The sequence below is a fragment of the Papio anubis genome, chromosome 10 (genome assembly GCF_008728515.1).
Source record: "Papio anubis isolate 15944 chromosome 10, Panubis1.0, whole genome shotgun sequence".
Lineage (NCBI taxonomy): Eukaryota > Metazoa > Chordata > Mammalia > Primates > Cercopithecidae > Papio > Papio anubis.
The window spans coordinates 102,695,135-102,713,541 of NC_044985.1; the positions used below are offsets into that span (position 1 = coordinate 102,695,135).

At 56.1% G+C, this 18,407-nt stretch overlaps 1 protein-coding gene across 1 annotated transcript; it reads left to right on the forward strand.

Annotated features, from left to right (window-relative positions):
- Positions 1 to 3,653: 3,653 nt before the first annotated feature.
- Positions 3,654 to 18,114, forward strand: WNT10A (Wnt family member 10A). The gene is made up of 4 exons (XM_003907965.5): positions 3,654 to 5,020; positions 6,063 to 6,325; positions 14,237 to 14,616; positions 16,984 to 18,114. Exons 1-4 carry the CDS (start codon positions 4,908 to 4,910, stop codon positions 17,479 to 17,481), a joined length of 1,254 nt encoding a protein of 417 aa, XP_003908014.1. The 5' UTR covers positions 3,654 to 4,907; the 3' UTR covers positions 17,482 to 18,114.
- The last annotated feature ends 293 nt before the right edge of the window (positions 18,115 to 18,407 follow it).

The window sequence follows — 18,407 nt, forward strand, 5'->3', positions numbered from 1 at the left end:
CCTCTCTTGGCATACTGTCCTCATTGTCTCCTCCTGCAGACTTTCTCCATGACAGCTCTATATGCAGTCTTAGATCCAAAAAAAGGAAGAATGACCTTCCCAGTTGTCTCCAACAGAAGTCCCAAGGACTTCTGTTCAGCTTGGTCATTTGCCTATTCCTGAACCAATAATGGTGTCCAGGGAGATGACGTCTAGGGAGATGCCTGCAATTGACAGCCTCTCTAGAACCACAGGGGGGCGGGGTGGGCACCGGGAGCAAAGCACAGTTCTTCAAATAAAACAGAAGGAAAGGGAGCTTATTCTGGATGTAACAGACCGTGGCTTCCAGGACCCCTGTCCTTCCCCCGCAGTGCCCCTGCATTCACTCGGTGACCTAGCCTGCTTCAACCCTCAAGGCTCATGGTGGGGAGGGGTGTCAGGCTGCAGTGGGAAGGTTGAGGCACCAGGGTTTTCCTTTCTGCCTCTTCTTGGCTCCCTTGGGTCAAATGTCTGGGCTTCAGAGAAGTCATGGAGAATTTGGACTTAGAACTCCTTGACCAAAGGAAACTCTGTTAACTTACCAAAGGAGACAGTGGAAATACATAATGGTCCACAGAGAGGATAAATGAAGCTCCCTGAGGGCAAGGTTTATATTCACAGATCTGCTTCCCCAAAGCTCTGCTCTTATCTTCAAACAAAAAAAAAAAACCCCAAAACCCAAACTCCTGCACTTCTCTCAGAGACCACCAGGGGGCATGCGGAGCCCAGCTTCTCTATTAACACAGAGAGACAGGACCTGCAGGACATCTGGGAAACTCAAGGGAGTGGTGGGCAGGAGAGGATAGGACTGAAAGGAAGCAAGGAGACCTACAAACAGCTTGGGTCAAGCTTCTAGGGTTCCAGACTGTCTGAGACGTCTGGGCAGGCCCAGACCTAGGGCTGGGATGCCAGCCTTCCGGTCTCTACCACTGCTGGGTCCTGCAGGGGGTGAGATAGGGTAGATGATGCTGGACATCTTCCTCCACAATGCCAGAGAGGGAAGCTGGGAAAGTGGCATGAACTGGCACCACCCTAGGCAGGTTAAAAGGAATTCAGAGGAAGTAGTATGATACAATGAAAAACGCCTCGTTTGCTAGCTTGACCTTGGTCAATCAGTTAACCTTTCTGAGCACTTCCTATCACCTAATAGGGGTCCCTGATTGCTTTTTAGCACATTGGGAGAATGCACTTCCATCTTTAAACTGCTGGTCATATGTTACTAGTCCATCTTCTGTGACCAAGCCCTGAAGGCGTCTGGGCACTGCCTTCTATGAAGATTGGGAATGATGACCCGGGAGGTACCATTGGGACTTCTAGCCTCATCTTCTTTGAGCCCTGAGATAGATCCGTGCTCTCTCCTTGCTGCCTGGGAAGGGGCCGGAAGTAGAGCTCCCACCACCACCCACCCCTGCTCATCCAGCTGCTCAGCCCCAGGCAGTCTGAGCCATCAAAGTCCCCTGCTGGCTGAGTGGCAGGGGACATGTGGAACTGGGGAGATGGGGGAAGTGCACAGAGGCACCCCAGATGTGCGTGTGACCACATCAGGAACAGGCAGAACACAGGCAGATGGGTGAGGAGGCCGAGTGGAAGGCCTAGGATCAGCCTGAGACCACGGGCTCGGGGAACATTTCCCTTCTCTTTCAATGACCAAATACATTAGGAGTTTGGGGAGACTGGAGCAACAAGCCATTCCCCCTTACCTTGCTGAGGGTTGGTGGCCCCTAAGGCCTGGACAACGGGATGAAGAGCCCCCCTATTGGTCTGTGGCTCCTTGGCTTTCTTCTACCCCAAGACAAACTTCTCCAGCTGGGCACCAGGACTGGGCTGGGGCTGGACTGGGCTAGGCTCGGGTTGTGAGGGTCCCACCTGTTCTCACCCCCATGCTTCCCCGGCCCTTCCTCCCTGTGACCTTCTCCAGAGCTGCCACAGCTGGAACCATTCTCCAAGCTGCCTTTCATCCCCAGTGCTCCCCCGCCCCCCAGTGGCCCCTGTAATTGTGGTCTTAGGCGGCGGCTGCGGGGGCTGGGGCTGGGCTGAGGGCCAGGGCCCAGGGCAGGGCCAGGGTGGGGACTAGGGGGTGCCGATAGGGGCTTGGCCATGGTGTGGGTCATATGGGGCTGGAACCCCAGCTGCAGACATTCTCTGGGCCTCACCTACATACTTGCCAAGGCTCTGGACTGACACAGACCCTCCCCTCCCTTCACTGAGAAGTGCTCTGACTTGGGTACTCCTAGACCCTCCTGACACCAGGGCAGAGCCACGCCTGAGTGCAAGCCTCAGGAATCACTATTTGCCTCCTGAGTTGTTTTTTTTAAGAAAAGGTCTTCTCTGTCTCCTTTGCATCTCTGTATTTCACAGACAGTGGAGGTGGGGGAGCAAAGAGACCCCCCTCATCAGAGAGATGCCAAAGGAAACTAAATCAGCTCCTCAATCAGGTCAGCAGCATTTCCCAAAAGGAGTCCCCACCAGAATCACTGGGGATGCTAGCTAGAAAGACAGACCCCCAGGCCTTTCCCTGGAAAGGCTGATTCAACTGCATGGGGCCTGGAATCTGCATTCCCACAATGGCCCACCCCAGGGGATACTTGTGCTGCATCAAGCGTGGGAAATGCTAGTGTGAGTGGAGGATGGAGAATAAGGACATCTGCAAGCTGATTAAGAATCCCTTCCCTGTGTCATGTTCCTAATTCTTTCTGGGCCTCAGTATCCCCAACAGCCAGTGAGAACATGACTCTCCAGCTTGCTGGTGTCTTCTCCCATCCTGGGCTGGTGCCTGCCTCCTGTGTTGAGTCTGGTCCCACCCCTACCCTTACCGCTTACCCTTCCCAAATGCTAGTCCCAAGCTGTCCCTGTTTCTGCAGCATGGTGGGGAGAGTGGGGAGGGCAGGGGGCAGTTGGGGTCAAATAAGGCTCTGGCTGACGCAGTCTGCTTGCTGCCCCTGGCTGTTTTCCTGCAGTCCAGCCAGACTGCTCCCCACCCCGCACTGCCCCACCCCCACCCCCAGCAGCCTCAAGCCCTTAATTCCTGACAGCTGCGGTGGCTGCCGGCAGAGATGAGGGGGAAAGGAGGGGGGAGTATGCCGTCAGCCTGCTGTTGCTCAGGCTGCCCCCACCACCTGACAGTCTGGGGACAAGGAGGGCCCCACCCCCCCTTCAATTCACCAGGGATGGGCAATTCCAGGAATGGGCACTTTTTTGTCTCTGAGCCCAGAGGCTCCCATAGTTTTGTCCCTAAGCCAGCAGGGGCTCTCTTCAGAGAGAGGGGCGTGTGTGTAAAGTGTGGGAGGCTTGTGCCCATTTTACAGAGGAGGATGCCGAGGGCACAGGGCAGGAGCAGGATCCACTATTAGGGCCCAGGCTAGCAGCAGAAACAGAAGGCAGAGCTGCCTTTCCCCTACCTTCTGGCTCTCAGGCCCTTGCTTGGGCCCAGCACACTTGCCCTATATCGAGGAGGGGCCCAGTGTTCAGTTGGGGTGGAGGGACAGGAAGAGATCTCAGCGAGAAGTAGACCTGAGCCAGGAGGCTGGTATTAGGGAGCAGGTGGGGCCAGGGAGGGCCAGGACAAGACAGAGTATCTGCGGGCGCAGGCAGGCAACACTCAGTGTTGGGGCGGCAGCTGCTGCGCTGGGAGTCAGGAGAGCTGCGTTCGGTGCTAGTTCTTCCGCTAATTTGCTGTGTGATCTCTTTGAGCCTCGATATTTTCTTGTGAAATAAAGGGGAGCTAAGTAAACTATCTCAAGGGCCACTTCTAGGGTTAAAAGGCTCTCCAACGCCTCCTCTCAGGGCGTGCCACCCAGGGCGCTCCTACGCAAGCATTTACTGGGGGCCTGACACTGCTGCCTCCCCGGGCTCACTGAGGAGACGAGGTGGTTCCTATGAGCCGCATTTCACAAAGGGGCAGAGGGGGTCTCCGTGAGCAGGAGCAGGAGGCACCTGTTTAAGGTCACACAGCAAAGGAGAGTAGAAGCCAGAGGCTGCCAAACTCCTCTGCAGGAGCCCACACCTGCCTAACACCAGGCAGGCCTGGGGGAAGTCCCTCCTCTGGTCGGGGAGGCGAAACAGAGAGGCCGGCCCCTCCCCACCAGCCCCTGCAGGTGTGTGTGTTGGGGTGGGGTGGGGGCGCTCCCCAGCAGCTGCGTCTCAGCCAGGCACACACACCTCGCGGTAACACATATCCCCCACACAACCCAGCGCGCTCCACGCACAGGCTTCTTCCTGTGCACGCGCGCACAGACCCCAACACCTTTCCCTTTCCTGCCCTCAGCAGGGACGCTCCCACCCCCAGTCCCCAGCGGACGCAGTGGCCTCGGGACTCGTACACGCCTCCACGCCCCGCCGCGTGACGTCACGTGGGGTAGAGCCCTGAGACACTAAATGGTGGGGTGGGGGGAGGAAAGGGAAGGCGGCAGAGCTCCCCAAGCCGGGACAGTCACTTACTCTCCAGGCAGTGGGGCCCGACACAGACCGCGCCGCCCCTGCCAGCCCGCCTCGCACGCCCTCGGAAGCGCAGGCTCCCGGCGCTGCGCTGGAGGGCTCCCCGGCACCCCAGCCTCCCGTCCCCAGCCCGCTGCACCTCCAGGCCCCCCTTACCCTTGAGAGGCACCGGGAGTTGTCGCGGGGGGGCCTCGGGAAATTCCCCGGACCCCTGTGCCAGGAGGTGCCCGGTTCGCCCGCTCTTCACCCCCCGCCCCCCCCCGAGGGCGGTGCCCGGGGGTGCTGCCCCATGGAGCGGGGAGGCGGGCGCCGTCTGCTCCGGGAGCCCTGACCCGAGTCGGAGTTGTGTGTCGCAGCCGCCCCGACCCCCCGCCGATCATGCGCCGGCGCCCCTGGCTCTCCAGTCCCACCGGGCTGTGAGCCCCCCATTCCCAGCCCGTCAGGGCCTGCGCGCCATGGGCAGCGCCCACCCTCGCCCCTGGCTTCGGCTCCGACCCCAGCCCCAGCCGCGGCCAGCGCTCTGGGTGCTCCTGTTCTTCCTACTGCTGCTGGCTGCTGCCATGCCCAGGTGAGCCCTCACCTCATGCTCCGCCCTCCTAGAGAGTTGAGACCCCGGGCCCCGCAGGGGCCTCTGATGCTCTTGCTGGGGTAGAGGACCCTGGAAGAAGGGAGGGACAGGGTCATAGGAAAGTGCTAGTGCCCAACCAAAGACAGTGAGCTCCCTCATAGGAGGGGGTTGGACTGGTGACAGGATATGGGCAGTCCAGGGAGACAAGGCAGTGCCCAGGAGTATGATGGCAACTAGGAGCGGAGGTGTGTGTGTGGGGGAACAAGTGCCAGTCTGGAGTTCCTGCCCTGTTGGGGGAATGCACCCCCACCCCAGGAGTAAGCCCAAGCTGCCTCACTCCTTCCTGCAGCTCAGCACCAGGTAGCGGCAGGGGTTGGAAGGCTGGAAGAGGGTAGCCCAGGTGGGATCAGTGAGAGACTGCAGCTGCAAGAGCTGTGTGTGTGTGTGTGTGTGTGCGTTTTCAATCGAGCCCAGGATCCCAGCAAACTGTGTTGGTAAACAGCAGTTTCTGTATGTGCCCATGTGTGCATGTGAAAGCTCATGGGTCAATGTATGTTAAGATGAACACATGTGTAAATGGGAGTGTCTTTGTGTGTGTGTTTGTAACTATGATGAAGTGTTCATGTGTGTAAGTGTGCTGGGGTTGGGTTTGTGTGTCTACCACAATGTGTGCAGAGGTGTGTCTGTGTGAATGTGACTGAAACATATCTGTGGGAGTGGGCTCCTGGGGAACCCTGTGTGTATGGGCATCTATGCCTGGGAATGTGCATAGGAAATACTGTGGCCACAGCATGGTGGATGTGTGTGCATTTGCACGTTTACCTGTGTGGGTGTGCAGCTAGCTGAGTGAGTCGCATTGAGCAGGATGATTGTGAGGAGGTCAAGGAAACAGGAATGTGGAGGAGTGTACTGATGGGCCCAACCTTCAGAAGCAGAGGTTGGAAGAGGGAGTGATTATGGCCTTTGGGACAGAGTGTGTTGTTAGATGGGGTTCTCCTGGTCCCCCGAAAACACGTACTCACTCCACCCCACATGTCTGCAGGTCAGCACCCAATGACATTCTGGACCTCCGCCTCCCCCCGGAGCCTGTGCTCAATGCCAACACAGTGTGCCTAACATTGCCAGGCCTGAGCCGGCGGCAGATGGAGGTGTGTGTGCGTCACCCTGATGTGGCTGCCTCAGCCATACAGGGCATCCAGATCGCTATCCACGAATGCCAACACCAATTCAGGGACCAGCGCTGGAACTGCTCAAGCCTGGAGACTCGCAACAAGATCCCCTATGAAAGTCCCATCTTCAGCAGAGGTAGCTGCCCCTCACCCCTGCCCCTGCCCCTCACCCCTCACCCCTGCCCCTGCCTGCCCCATCCAGCATCTCCACCTCAGAATCTATTCCCAGCCGTTTCTAACCCACTGCCTCAAGTTGGCATCCTCCCATCCCCACATGCCCATCTGCTGGCCGTGCTGCTTTCCTTCCTCTTTCTGGTCTCAGGCCATGGGGACAGAGAAATGGGGCAAATTTGTCTCCAGACTCGGCTGTTTAGGCTGAGAGTGGCAGGTTCCATGCCTGAGAACTAGACTCCTGGGTCATCCTGCCCTATCACTGACACTGCATATCTCAAACCCAGGAAATATCTGTACTTGTTGCTTGCCTCTACTTACCCTCTACTTAGAAAACCACATTTAGGATGGGGAGCCCATGAGGAAGAACCCAGAATCAGCATGAGGAGGGGTTGAGGAATTTTTCCAATGGTGCAGGTGGAGGCAGCCTGGACAGGTAAAAAGTCTGCCCTACTGCAGAAGCTCTTCCCGGCGGGGGACACCAGCAGCCTGTGTGTCATCCCCGCTGCCTCTGGAAAACCCTCTCTGAATCAGAGGTGCTGGGTGTGTGTGTGCCTGTGTGTAGTGGCTCCTGCCAGCAGGCCTGGTAGGCCTGTCAACTCCTCTTCCCCTCACAGCTCAGAGGAGCCGCAGCCCATTCCCTGTCCTCCCTCCCCGACTTCTGGGTGACCCACCCTGACAATACCAGAGTGGCTTGGGCTGGGGATGGCAGGAGGTTTTGTCACTCACTTCTGCCTCACACCCACCTCCTGGCCTGGTATCTCAGGCCTTTACTCAGATCTTTTGGGAAGGATGGGGGCCCTGCCTCTGGGATGGGCCTAGCTGGGTATCTATCTCCCCTCTCAGTGGCTTGTGTGGGACATTGTGGGCACCCCTCAGCCCTAGCTTCTTAGGTCTTGTCCAATTTTCAGTGGAGGTGGAGTAGGAGAGGTTCGCATACACCTTGTAGCCTTGGGTCTTGAGGCTTCTTGGGGAGTCAGGCTGTACCTCAAATTCGGAAAACTCAGAAAGCCGAGGCCCTTCCCTTTTCATCAGGGTCCCTGCTTGCATCCCCTGGGCCCCCAAGTCAGGGGCCACCCCAGCCTCCAACAGCCGAGCCTCAGGCCGCCCGCCCCGCCCCCGCGCGCTCCCTCCTCCCTCCCCCGCGCGCCCCGGGCGCTGTTTCTACCCGGCCGAGCCCAGCCCGACGCGTGTGGCGGCATGCAGCCGCGAACTAATCCCCGCGGGCCGCGGCAGACGGCTCCCGGCCCCAGCCGCGCCGCTCTCAGAGGGCGCCCCCCGCCCTGCCCCGCGCTCCCGCCCCCTCCCGCCCCTCCAGCCGTCCAGGAGCGGCTGCCCGGGACCCCCGGGTCCTGCCCAGCTCGGGCCGCACTCTCCTCCTGTCCCGCCGCCCGCGCGCCGACACGAAGTGACTGGCCTCGGCACCATTCATGCCCCGGCTGGGGCGGGCCGGCGCTCACCGCCGCCGCGCGCCCGTTCCTACCCTCTGGTTTCTAGGTCGCCCGCGCTCTCCGCAGCCGCGTTTCCCTCCGGGGCCCTCGGGTACCCCATGAGGACTCCGTAGCCCTGGCTTTGGTTTCTGCCCGCTGGGGACCGGGGTAGGCGCTGAGGTTCTAACTTCTGCAGCTTCGGGTGAGGCAAGGCAAGCTCTGCATCCCTCTCCTCGGCCTTGGTATCCCCTCTGTCCTCCTGTTCCCTCTAGACCCAGTGAACCCAGGTGCCCTGAGAGCCTCGCTGGGTCAGGCCCGCGCGGCCTGCTGGAGGACCTTGGGGTCTTTGAAGCCTGGGGGAGAGTTCAGAGCGGCAGAACAGCGCAGGGCTGGCTGGGTGCCAGGCGCTCCCGGGTTCACCTGCAGTTTAATAAGCGCGAGGTGAGCTGGGGGGACGGGTGGAGGGAGGAGGTTAGGGCTGGAGAGGGACGACTTGCCGGGGCTAGCCAGGGCAGGGAGGTGCTCAGCATGGGGAGGGAGTGGGACAGTGGCTGCCCGGCTCCAGCCGCAGTAGCGGGGCTGGGCACTTTCCCTGGGCCTCAGGACACTGGCCTACCTCTGTGGTTCCCACTCCCCAGCTCCCCATCAACGCCCCTCATTGCTACACCTCACACCTCATTTCTACCTCTTGCTTCTCAGAAGGGACTCTGGGCTTCTGGAAATAAATCTGCCAATCCTCTCCTCCACTGGCCACCACTGCACCCCTGACTCCACCTGCAGGTTCATCCTCCTGGGGGCAGCCATTTCTCAGTCCATCTTGGCCCATCTTCTGGAGGACTAGCTAAATTGGAATCCCATGAAGCCACCCACGGTGTCAACCAGCCCCTGGTCTACTTCCTTCCACCAGGAATCTCCTTTCTTTCCAAGTTACACATTGCCCATTGTGTGGGTCAGGTGGCCTCCGTTTCCTCCAAGTGGAATGTCTGGGTGCTGATGCCTTTTCTGACCCATGTTATCAATGGGTTAGGATCCTCTTAAATGTGGATTCTGCCATGTTTAAACTTCAGACACTGCTTGGGTTGGGGTCCTGGGTCCCTTGGGCCTTCTTTAATGCTGTTACCATCATTGAATTGTCCTGACATCTTCCCTGAGATGAGCTGGGCTGGAGGGATGGAGTTTTGATAGAGGGAGGGGGAAGAGGGCTTGAGCATGTGAAGTGGACAAACCTGGGAAGGCGAGGCATGCAATAGGGCTTTGCCCAGCCAAGCAGAGGGGGATGAAGGGGTGCTGGACCCTAGGCCACGGGGGACAGGGACAGGGGCCTCCGGTAGGAAGAGAGAGGGTCAGAAAAAGCTGTGGGAGGGCCCCAAGTCCATGCTGGCTGCTTCACCTAGTTCAGGAGCAGCAATGACCTTAGTGCCAATGGCACTGGTAGCCCCAGCTTTTCGTGCTAAGAATCTAGATGGTTGGTTCCTGGGCTGGGTACTGGGCAGAACATAGAGGGGAGTGGATCATTGTGAGGAACAGAGAATCCCTTCCCTCACTGTGGACACGAGGACTGGAGGAAATTTGAGGAGGGGGCAGCTGGGAGCTGGGCTCAGCACTGGAGTGAGAGGGGAGGAGAGGTCAGGGAGAGGTTTGATGGAGGGAAATGTAGTAGATTCACACAGCAGGCCCTGGGAGCTCCCACACAGTTTAGGTACTGTCTTCCCTAAGGCCCAGACCCATTTGGAACGGATGGAAAGAGAGGGCATGAGGCCCTGAAGCCATGCTCCCAGCCCAGGGGAAGCCAGCAGCGTGGGTTTCCAGGCTCTGCTCTCCATGGCCCTGGCTCATTTTTCTCCCACCTCCTTTTTACATTTATCCTCTTGGTTTTATGCCTAGGCCTCCAGGGATTGGGGTGGTGCTCAGATGGGGAAACCAAGGCATGGGCACTCATATCCCAGGATCACTTAAGGTTCTATTATTCTAATGATACCCAATTAATTAGCCAACATATACTAAGCACCTGCTGTGTGGGCACCGCTTTACCCCATTTTATCCGTGCTTTAGGACCCCCAAACATATTGTAGGTCCTATCATTAGTATCATTTTACAAATGAAGCTAAGAGAAGCTGGGTAACTTGCCGTTAGTCACACAGCTTGAAAGTGAGCCATAGAGCTAGGAGTCAAATGCAGGCCAGCTGACTTTAAAGTTTGCACCCAATCCCCTTTTATACTATCTCCCAAGTTGCAAGGCCAACATGAAGTCCCACTGTGTACCCAGAGAGGTGAGCTGGTGCAATGGAAGAGCATGCCAAGAAATGAAACTGACATGCATATGTGCGCGCGCACACACACACACACACACCAAACACCTACTCCTGTTTTTACATATGTGTGGCTCCATTCAGTGTCACGCCTAAGTGTTCCCACATGCACACTAGTCTCTCTCTCTCTGCCCAGGCACATGAGCAATGCGCAGATTATTTGCATGGAGAGAATGGAGACCAGACCTCTCCCCTTCCCTCCCTCTTTGACTTGAATGGGTAGGGCTCAAGCTTCTCTAACCCCTTCTAGTTTCCATTGGCTCCTGAATCCTCTCTCCTCCACCCTCCCCTGCCCTCCAAACCTCCTCCCCCAGCCCCTTCCCAGCCGTTGGCTGCTGTGGCCTGTAGCAGCAGCTGACTCCACTTAGATGCTGGCAGTCCCTGTCCCAGATCAAAGGCAGGGCGGCTAATTGTGTGTCTTAACGAGCCCCCCTCTCCCTGCTCCGGGCAGCCCAGCTGGCCATGGCCCCACCCGCTCCCCCTCCAGCTGGCCAGATGGCACAGTGCCTGTGTCTGCCCCAGACAGTTGGGGCCAGAACCGAAACTGGGGCCCTGAACAGGAGCTGGGGGCAGACCCAGTGGGCTGGACTTCTATGAGGCCTGGATACTTGCAGCAGTGGGTGGCCACACAGGCCCTGCCTTGTCACCTCTGCACGTGGCTATGACAGCTGTCAGAGGCCAAAGGGTGGTGTAGGGAAGGTGTCTTTAGCTGCACAGGGTAGGGGTGTTCTCTGCAGCGGTGGGGCACATTTCTCCAGATTTCCCCAGGCTTACGCTTAAATGTGACAGGGCCTAGAAGATGGTGGTCGGCCCTGCACACCTCCCTGGACCAACCTCATCCTCTTTCCTGGTGCCATGCACACACAAGGTGATAGGAACTAGAAACTGAGCTACCTGGGTTTCTTTCTCAGCAGCAGGACTCCCATGGAGTCACATGTCCTACAATAGAAAGATGCCAGACCTGGGAGCTGGGAGAGCTGGGTCTGGATGCAGCTCCATAGCCCCTGTGACCTGTGTTTTCTCCTTTTGCATAATGTGTGTGTGTTTGGTAGTGGTGGCAGTGTCTGTGTGGAGGTGATTTCTGAGGCCTGGGCTGCCTCTGGAGGTCTGAGTATTGCCATGTGTCCTAGGAGCAGGCTGATGACTCCCCAGCAATAAGAGAAGTGCTCGGAGTTCCACAGATAAAAGGCAAGGGATAAATGCAGGGTGTGCTTCCCAGGAGCTTGGTTCCATCCTCCTTCTCCTTAGGTTCCACTTTCCCAGGGCAGTTTCTACTCCTCTGCATCTCCTGCTAATTCCCAGTATCCCTATAGAAGGTTCCAGCCCCATCCCCAACCCCTCTTCTCTGCTCATAGCTGAATTCCTTATGGAAAAATGTACTGAGATACCATAAGCTGGAAAGAGAGAGAGACAGTCTGCTTCACAGGCATCTGGTGGTCCAAGTGACCTGTTCTAAAATGGGTCATGAGCTGCTGGGCTTTGTCCCTGATCACGGTGAAACAAAAAACAATGACCCAAAAAATGCAGCAGGATTGAGTGAGGTCAGATAGGAGAAAGAACTTCTCAGTAATAGCTAATGTTGGAGTAATACTTCCTCAATTAGTAAGGCACTATTCTAAGCACTTTAAATTTACCAATTCATTTAATTCTCGGAACAACAATGAGGCAGATAATAGCCCTATTTTACAGATAAGGAAACTGAGGCACAAGGAGGTTAAGTCACTTGGCCAAGGTCACATAGCTATTAGCAGCTAGTAAGTGGAAGAGCCAAGATTTGAAGCAAACTGGTTTCAGGAATCAGTTCTTAACTACTAAACAGCTTGTTGTATTTCTTTCTGTTTTTTGTTTTGTTTTTCTGTTTGTTTTTGTTGTTTTTTTTGTTTGTTTGTGTTTTTGGCAGGAAGGGGAGGACAGGGCTCTGTGATGCGGCAGGTGAGGATTAAGGTGGATTGGCCTAGGCCTCTGGCTTCTCTTGCTGCCTGCCCTCTCTCTGGTGTGCGGAGGCTGGTCGGAGACTTGTACCAGAACTTGTTCCTAGCTGGTCCATTCTCAGATGCAGAATAAGCAAAAGATAGCCTGCATGTCTGATAATGCGACCCTCCTTTGCAAGTAGGCCTCCCCCTGCCACAGGTCCAGGTGTTCCCAGAGAAAGGCTCAGGCTGGAGCACCAAGAAGGAAGGCATTGTGGACAAGCCAGTGGGCAGGCCGGCCCAACCGCAGCCCCCAAGAGTGGCTTGGTCAGGGAGAGTCTGTGCCTCCTGAACATCTGGTGGAAGGTATCTGCCTCAGCTTGCCCTTCCTTCTCCATGTTCAACACTGCTACATGCCAGACCCCATGCAGGACCCTGGGCTTCCCTCTAGCATCCCTCCAACAGCCTCTTCAGCTGACCTGGATGGATCACAGGCAAGGTGGCTGGGTAGCGCCCATTTCTGAGTGGCTTTCAGGGATGTCCTGTGGACAAGGAAAGGGAAGCCCTGGTGACCCATTTCTTTGCCTCTGGAGTCTGGTCATTAGGGAAGGTCCTATGCTGTGCCTAAGATGGGCATGCACCCATCAGGCTATCTTGGGGCAGGGAGCATTAGGAGCTGACCGTCTCTTCTGACTTACCCTGCTGCCCATTGACATCTCCTCAGGCCTGGAATTTCATCATCGACAATTTATTCTTATTTCCCCCAAAATTGTGTACATCTTATTTTATGAAATATCATTTTATTTATTTATTTATTTAAATAGGTTTTTGGGGAACAGGTTGTGTTTGGTTACATGAATAAGTTATTTAGTGGTGATTTCTGAGATTTTGGTGCACCCATCACCCGAGCAGTGTACACTGTACCTAATGTGTAGTCTTTGATCTCTCACCTCACACCCACCCTTTCCCCGAGTCCCTGAAGTCCATTGTGTCATTCTTATGCCTTTGCATCCTCATAGCTTAGTTTCCACTTATAAGTGAGAACATACGATATTTGTTTTTCCATTCCTGAGTTACTTCACTTAGAATAATAGTCTCAAATTCCATCCAGGTTGCTGTGAATGCCATTGTTTTGTTCCTTTTTATGGCTGAGAAGTATTCTGTGACATATGTATACCGCAATTTCTTTATCTACTTGTTGGTTGATGGGCATTGGGGCTGGTACCATGTTTTTGCAATTACAAATTGTGCTGCTATAAACATGCGTGTGCAAGTATCTTTTTCTTTTCCTTTTTTTTTGTTTGAGGCGGAGTCTCTCTCTGTCGCCCGGGTTGGAGTGCAGTGGCCGGATCTCAGCTCACTGCAAGCTCCGCCTCCCGGGTTTACGCCATTCTCCTGCCTCAGCCTCCCGAGTGGCTGGGACTACAGGTGCCCGCCACCGTGCCCGGCTAGTTTTCTGTATTTCTTAGTAGAGACAGGGTTTCACCGTGTTAGCCAGGATGGTCTTGATCTCCTGACCTCGTGATCCGCCCGTCTCGGCCTCCCAAAGTGCTGGGATTACAGGCTTGAGCCACCGCGCCCGGCCGCAAGTATCTTTTTCATATAATGACTTCTTTTCCTCTGGGTAGATACCCAGTAGTGGGATTGCTGGATCAAATGGTAGTTCTACTTTTAGTTCTTTGAGGAATCTCCACACTGTTTTCCATAGTGGTTGTACTAGTTTACATTCCCACCAGCAACATCACTGGCAATGAATTCTTTAGGTTAAACATTGCCCTCATTCTGTGGGCTTATTTTAAAATTGCAGATACCACCGTGAAAGGTAATAGATTAAGTCCCTGATTGTAAAAAGAATGTGTTTAGCAGATACTTTCTGCCCTACAGTAGAGATGTAGACACACAAATTCTGAGTTTACTAAAGGTGATGTTAAAGAACAGGAGAAGGGCGTACAAAAAGCAGAGGGCTATTGGGAAGCTTCTCTCCCACCCCACCAGGTTCTGTGTGCAGAAGAACTGGCTTCTGGCGTGATTGCTGCCCTTCTTTGACTCCGTGTCCTTGCATGCTGGGCTTGCATACTGTCCTTGCATACTGAGCCCCATCTAACAACACACGCTGTCTCCTACATACTGGGCTTCAGTTTCTCCTTGGGATGATGAGAAGGGTGGGCTGGAGAATGGGGTGTCGAGGCCCCTCCAGAGTCCATGTATTCTGGGTCTTTAACCACAGGTTTCCGAGAGAGCGCTTTTGCCTACGCCATCGCGGCAGCTGGTGTTGTACACGCCGTGTCCAATGCGTGTGCCCTGGGCAAACTAAAGGCCTGTGGCTGCGACGCGTCCCGGCGAGGGGATGAGGAGGCCTTCCGTAGGAAGCTGCACCGCCTACAACTGGACGCACTGCAGCGTGGTAAGGGCCTGAGCCATGGGGTCCCGGAACACCCAGCCCTGCCCACAGCCAGCCCAGGCCTGCAGGACTCCTGGGAGTGGGGCGGCTGCAGCCCCGACATGGGCTTCGGGGAGCGCTTCTCTAAGGACTTTCTGGACTCCCGGGAGCCTCACAGAGACATCCACGCAAGAATGAGGCTTCACAACAACCGAGTTGGGAGGCAGGTGAGAGCCCCACACCCGGGTCTGCTTCAAATCCCTTTGCCTAGGGCCTACCCCTTGCCCAGGCCTATCTCTCCTCTGAGGACCACATTGCTCCCGCATGTCACACCTTGGCAATCTTCTCATTGACCCTGTCTAACTCATTCAACAGACATGCACTGAGTATGCCCTGTGCACCAGGCACTGGACTAGGCCTGGGGATACAAGGCTGAAACAAGCCCTGTTGCCCTGGATCAGCATACCACCTGCTGAGCAACCTGCTCCTCCTACTTCCTCGGGAGATCACCCAGGAGAAAGGACAGGGGTGCAGTCAGGACTGCAGGAGTCTAGGCCTGGCACTGCCATCTGACTCCTTCCCTGTGGAGTGAGAAGGTTGAACTAGATCATCCCTAAGGTTCCCCACAATGCTAATGTTCCATGATCCGGTGATCTCTCCCAGCCTTTCTGTGCAGTCTAGAATGAGGGATTCCTGCAAAGTAAGGGGTGTAAGTGAAGTTCCTAGGGGTCACTGGGGAACTGTGTTACGGTGCCTTCCTCCTTTATCCTCTGTCCTCAAATGCTCCTACTACCTCAAAGGTCATTCATTAAAAATAAATACATACACACATACATAAAAAAGTAGAAGAAAGGAAAGGGGTAATAGGTTGCATTTATTGATTGCTTACTATGTGTTAGGCACTGTCTTGAGCACTTTCCTACATATTAACCTATTTAATCCTTACAACTACCTATGAGGTGGGCACTGTTATTAACCTTATGTTGAGATATGGAAACTGAGGCACGGATTGACCAAGAAGCTTACCCAAAATGATGCAACTGGTGAGAAGGTGGTCCAGGCAGGATTCATCCCCAGGAAGTTGACCTCTGAGCCTGTGCTCTTTTGTTCTACAGCGTTGAATCTGCACTCTGATGCCCTGTTGGCTTTCATGGTAGCTCAGCACTGTCCTTTCCTGAACATTCCACCTCCATCATCCCTTCTCTTGACTCTGCCCAGCCTGTTGAGGCCTTTTTCCTGGCTTCCTCTCACTCTGGCTGGCACCTTCTCCATCTCACTCTCCTTTCTCTTGGCCTCTTAGCCCACGATGGGTCATCTTCCTGCACAAAGACTCCAAGCTGATTCAGCAATTCCCATCCTCACTTAGAGGCGGGGTAAACTGAGGCACACTTACCCTTGGGTCATGTCCAGCTCCCACCCAGCCTGCCTTGTACAGCTCTTTTCCCAAGCTTCACTGCCATCCCAGCCCATACCAACGGTGCCTCCTCCTCGTTAAACTGGTTAATTAATGGCTGCTGCCCGTGGGAAGCAGATGTTCTGGAGCTGTTGGCCTGGGGAGGCATTGGGCTGGTTCCCACGTGGTGCTGACAGCACAGGCTGCACATGCAGGCTGAGAAGCCCTTTCAGACCTCAAGGGGAAGGCACCCTCTCTTATGGCCCTACTGCCCAAGCTTAAGAGCCTTGGATCATTGCTGTCCCTGTCTCAGGGTGTGTTTTCGGAGTAGACTGAGGGAAAGGAGGGGATGTGGCCAACTTCTTATGGGGTTTCTGGTGAAAATGTCAAAGGGTTCTTAGTGAGGAGACTCTAGAGCAGGTTGTGAGCTGGGTTGGGGGTGGCTAGGTTTCATTCCCATAACCACCTCCCTTGGAGGTCTGAGGGCTTCTCCACTTTCACTGGGCTGTAGAGCCTGGCTCTCTCTGGTTCCTTTCTATATTCAGGTAGAGCTTTGGCCCCTGGTGGCGCTGGCTTTTCCTAGGAGGAACCATGGGTCTCAGCATAGTGCAGAATGAGTCCCAGGCAGCATAATCAGGGGGCAGTCTCCCCAGCACTTGTCCCCCTCCTTTGGCTCTCTACAAAGAGATGTAGGGGGGGCGGGAAGGGGAAGCACTGAGAGGGGGACCAAGGCTTTCTCAAACTCACTGAACACCGCCCCCCACCCCTCTACCCCAACACACACACACACACACAACCTGGAGCGAGATACAACGGGGCCAGCACCCTCCTGCTCCTGGCCCCTACCCCAGGGGTGGCAGGAGAGGGAATTTCCCTGCCGATTTGGGATCCCCCTTCAGGAAGCAAGAGCCTCCAGCCCCAAGGGCCCCCTGCAGCTGCTGGAAAGGCGGGCAGGAGAGGAGGGGAGCCGGAAGGTGGGAATTCCCCCGGGGCCTGGCCTGGTGGGAGGTGGGTAGGAAAGGCAGAGGCAAAGGAGCAGGTACTGAAGTTTTTCTGACTGGTTGTGGGACCCTCGCTCGGGGCCTCAGCGTTTGCCTCTGTATAATGGGAGTGGGTTTCAGAAGCAGGCCAGACTCAGCGCTGGGAGGAGGGCAGTGGCGCTGGGCGCCAATGTCACCCCTCACAGTGCCTCCCTCCGCAGGCAGTGATGGAGAACATGCGGCGGAAGTGCAAGTGCCACGGCACGTCAGGCAGCTGCCAGCTTAAGACGTGCTGGCAGGTGACGCCCGAGTTCCGCACCGTGGGGGCGCTGCTGCGCAGCCGCTTCCACCGCGCCACGCTCATCCGGCCGCACAACCGCAACGGCGGCCAGCTGGAGCCGGGCCCAGCGGGGGCACCCTCGCCGGCTCCCGGCGCTCCCGGGCCACGCCGCCGGGCCAGCCCCGCCGACCTGGTCTACTTCGAAAAGTCACCCGACTTCTGCGAGCGCGAGCCGCGCTTGGACTCGGCGGGCACCGTGGGCCGCCTGTGCAACAAGAGCAGCGCGGGCTCGGATGGCTGCGGCAGCATGTGCTGTGGCCGCGGCCACAACATCCTGCGCCAGACGCGCAGCGAGCGCTGCCACTGCCGCTTCCACTGGTGCTGCTTCGTGGTCTGCGAAGAGTGCCGCATCACCGAGTGGGTCAGCGTCTGCAAGTGAGCGGCCCGGGGTCCCCTGGGCCCTGAACGAGGCCCCCTCCTGGAGCCTGGCCCTCTGAGGCAAGGCAGCATCGCTTTGGCTCTTGGGAGAGGAGATTGGACCACATGATCGTACAGGAACCTCTCAGCTCTGAGGTCTGTTATCGCTGGACAGTCCAGGCCTGTCTGAACCCCACCACTCACTTCTGTGGGCTCTAGGACTTACTGGGTTCTTCCTGCCTCCCCCAAGCCCAGACAGTTCAGTTGGGCTGGGGTTTGCCCCATACACTAAAACAAGCATCAGCCAGGCAACCCCTCAGTCTGTCTCCATCCTTTCACCCCTTCCCTGGAGATGGGAGGTAGGGAATGAATAGAAGCTGATGGGCAGAGAGAGGAGGATTAAAAAAAAGAAATAGACATAACTGAGCTGAAGTAATTCCATAAACGGCCCAGACACCCTCCCCCACCATTCCCCTCATCATTCATTTAACAAATATTTATTTTGCACTCTCTTTGCGGCACTCTGGGGGGCGTGGGGGTGGCAATGTGAGGCACTGGGGCCACAGATGTAAGTGAGACACAGCACTTGTCCTCTTGGAGGTTACATTCTTGCTGGGGGGAGGCATGGGCAATAAACAAGTAAATATACAAACAAGGTCATTTCAGACAATGCTGTGTGCAGGCTGCTGGGTGTAGGGGGATTTGTGGGGAGTGGGGCTCCTCAGACAAAGCCGCTGGTTCCTCAGGGAAGGCCTTTTTTTTTTTTTTTTTTTTTTTTTTTGAGACGGAGTCTGGCTCTGTCGCCCAGGCTGGAGTGCAGTGGCCGGATCTCAGCTCACTGCAAGCTCCACCTCCCGGGTTTACGCCATTCTCCTGCCTCAGCCTCCCGAGTAGCCGGAACTACAGGCGCCCGCCACCGCGCCCGGCTAGTTTTTTGTATTTTTTTAG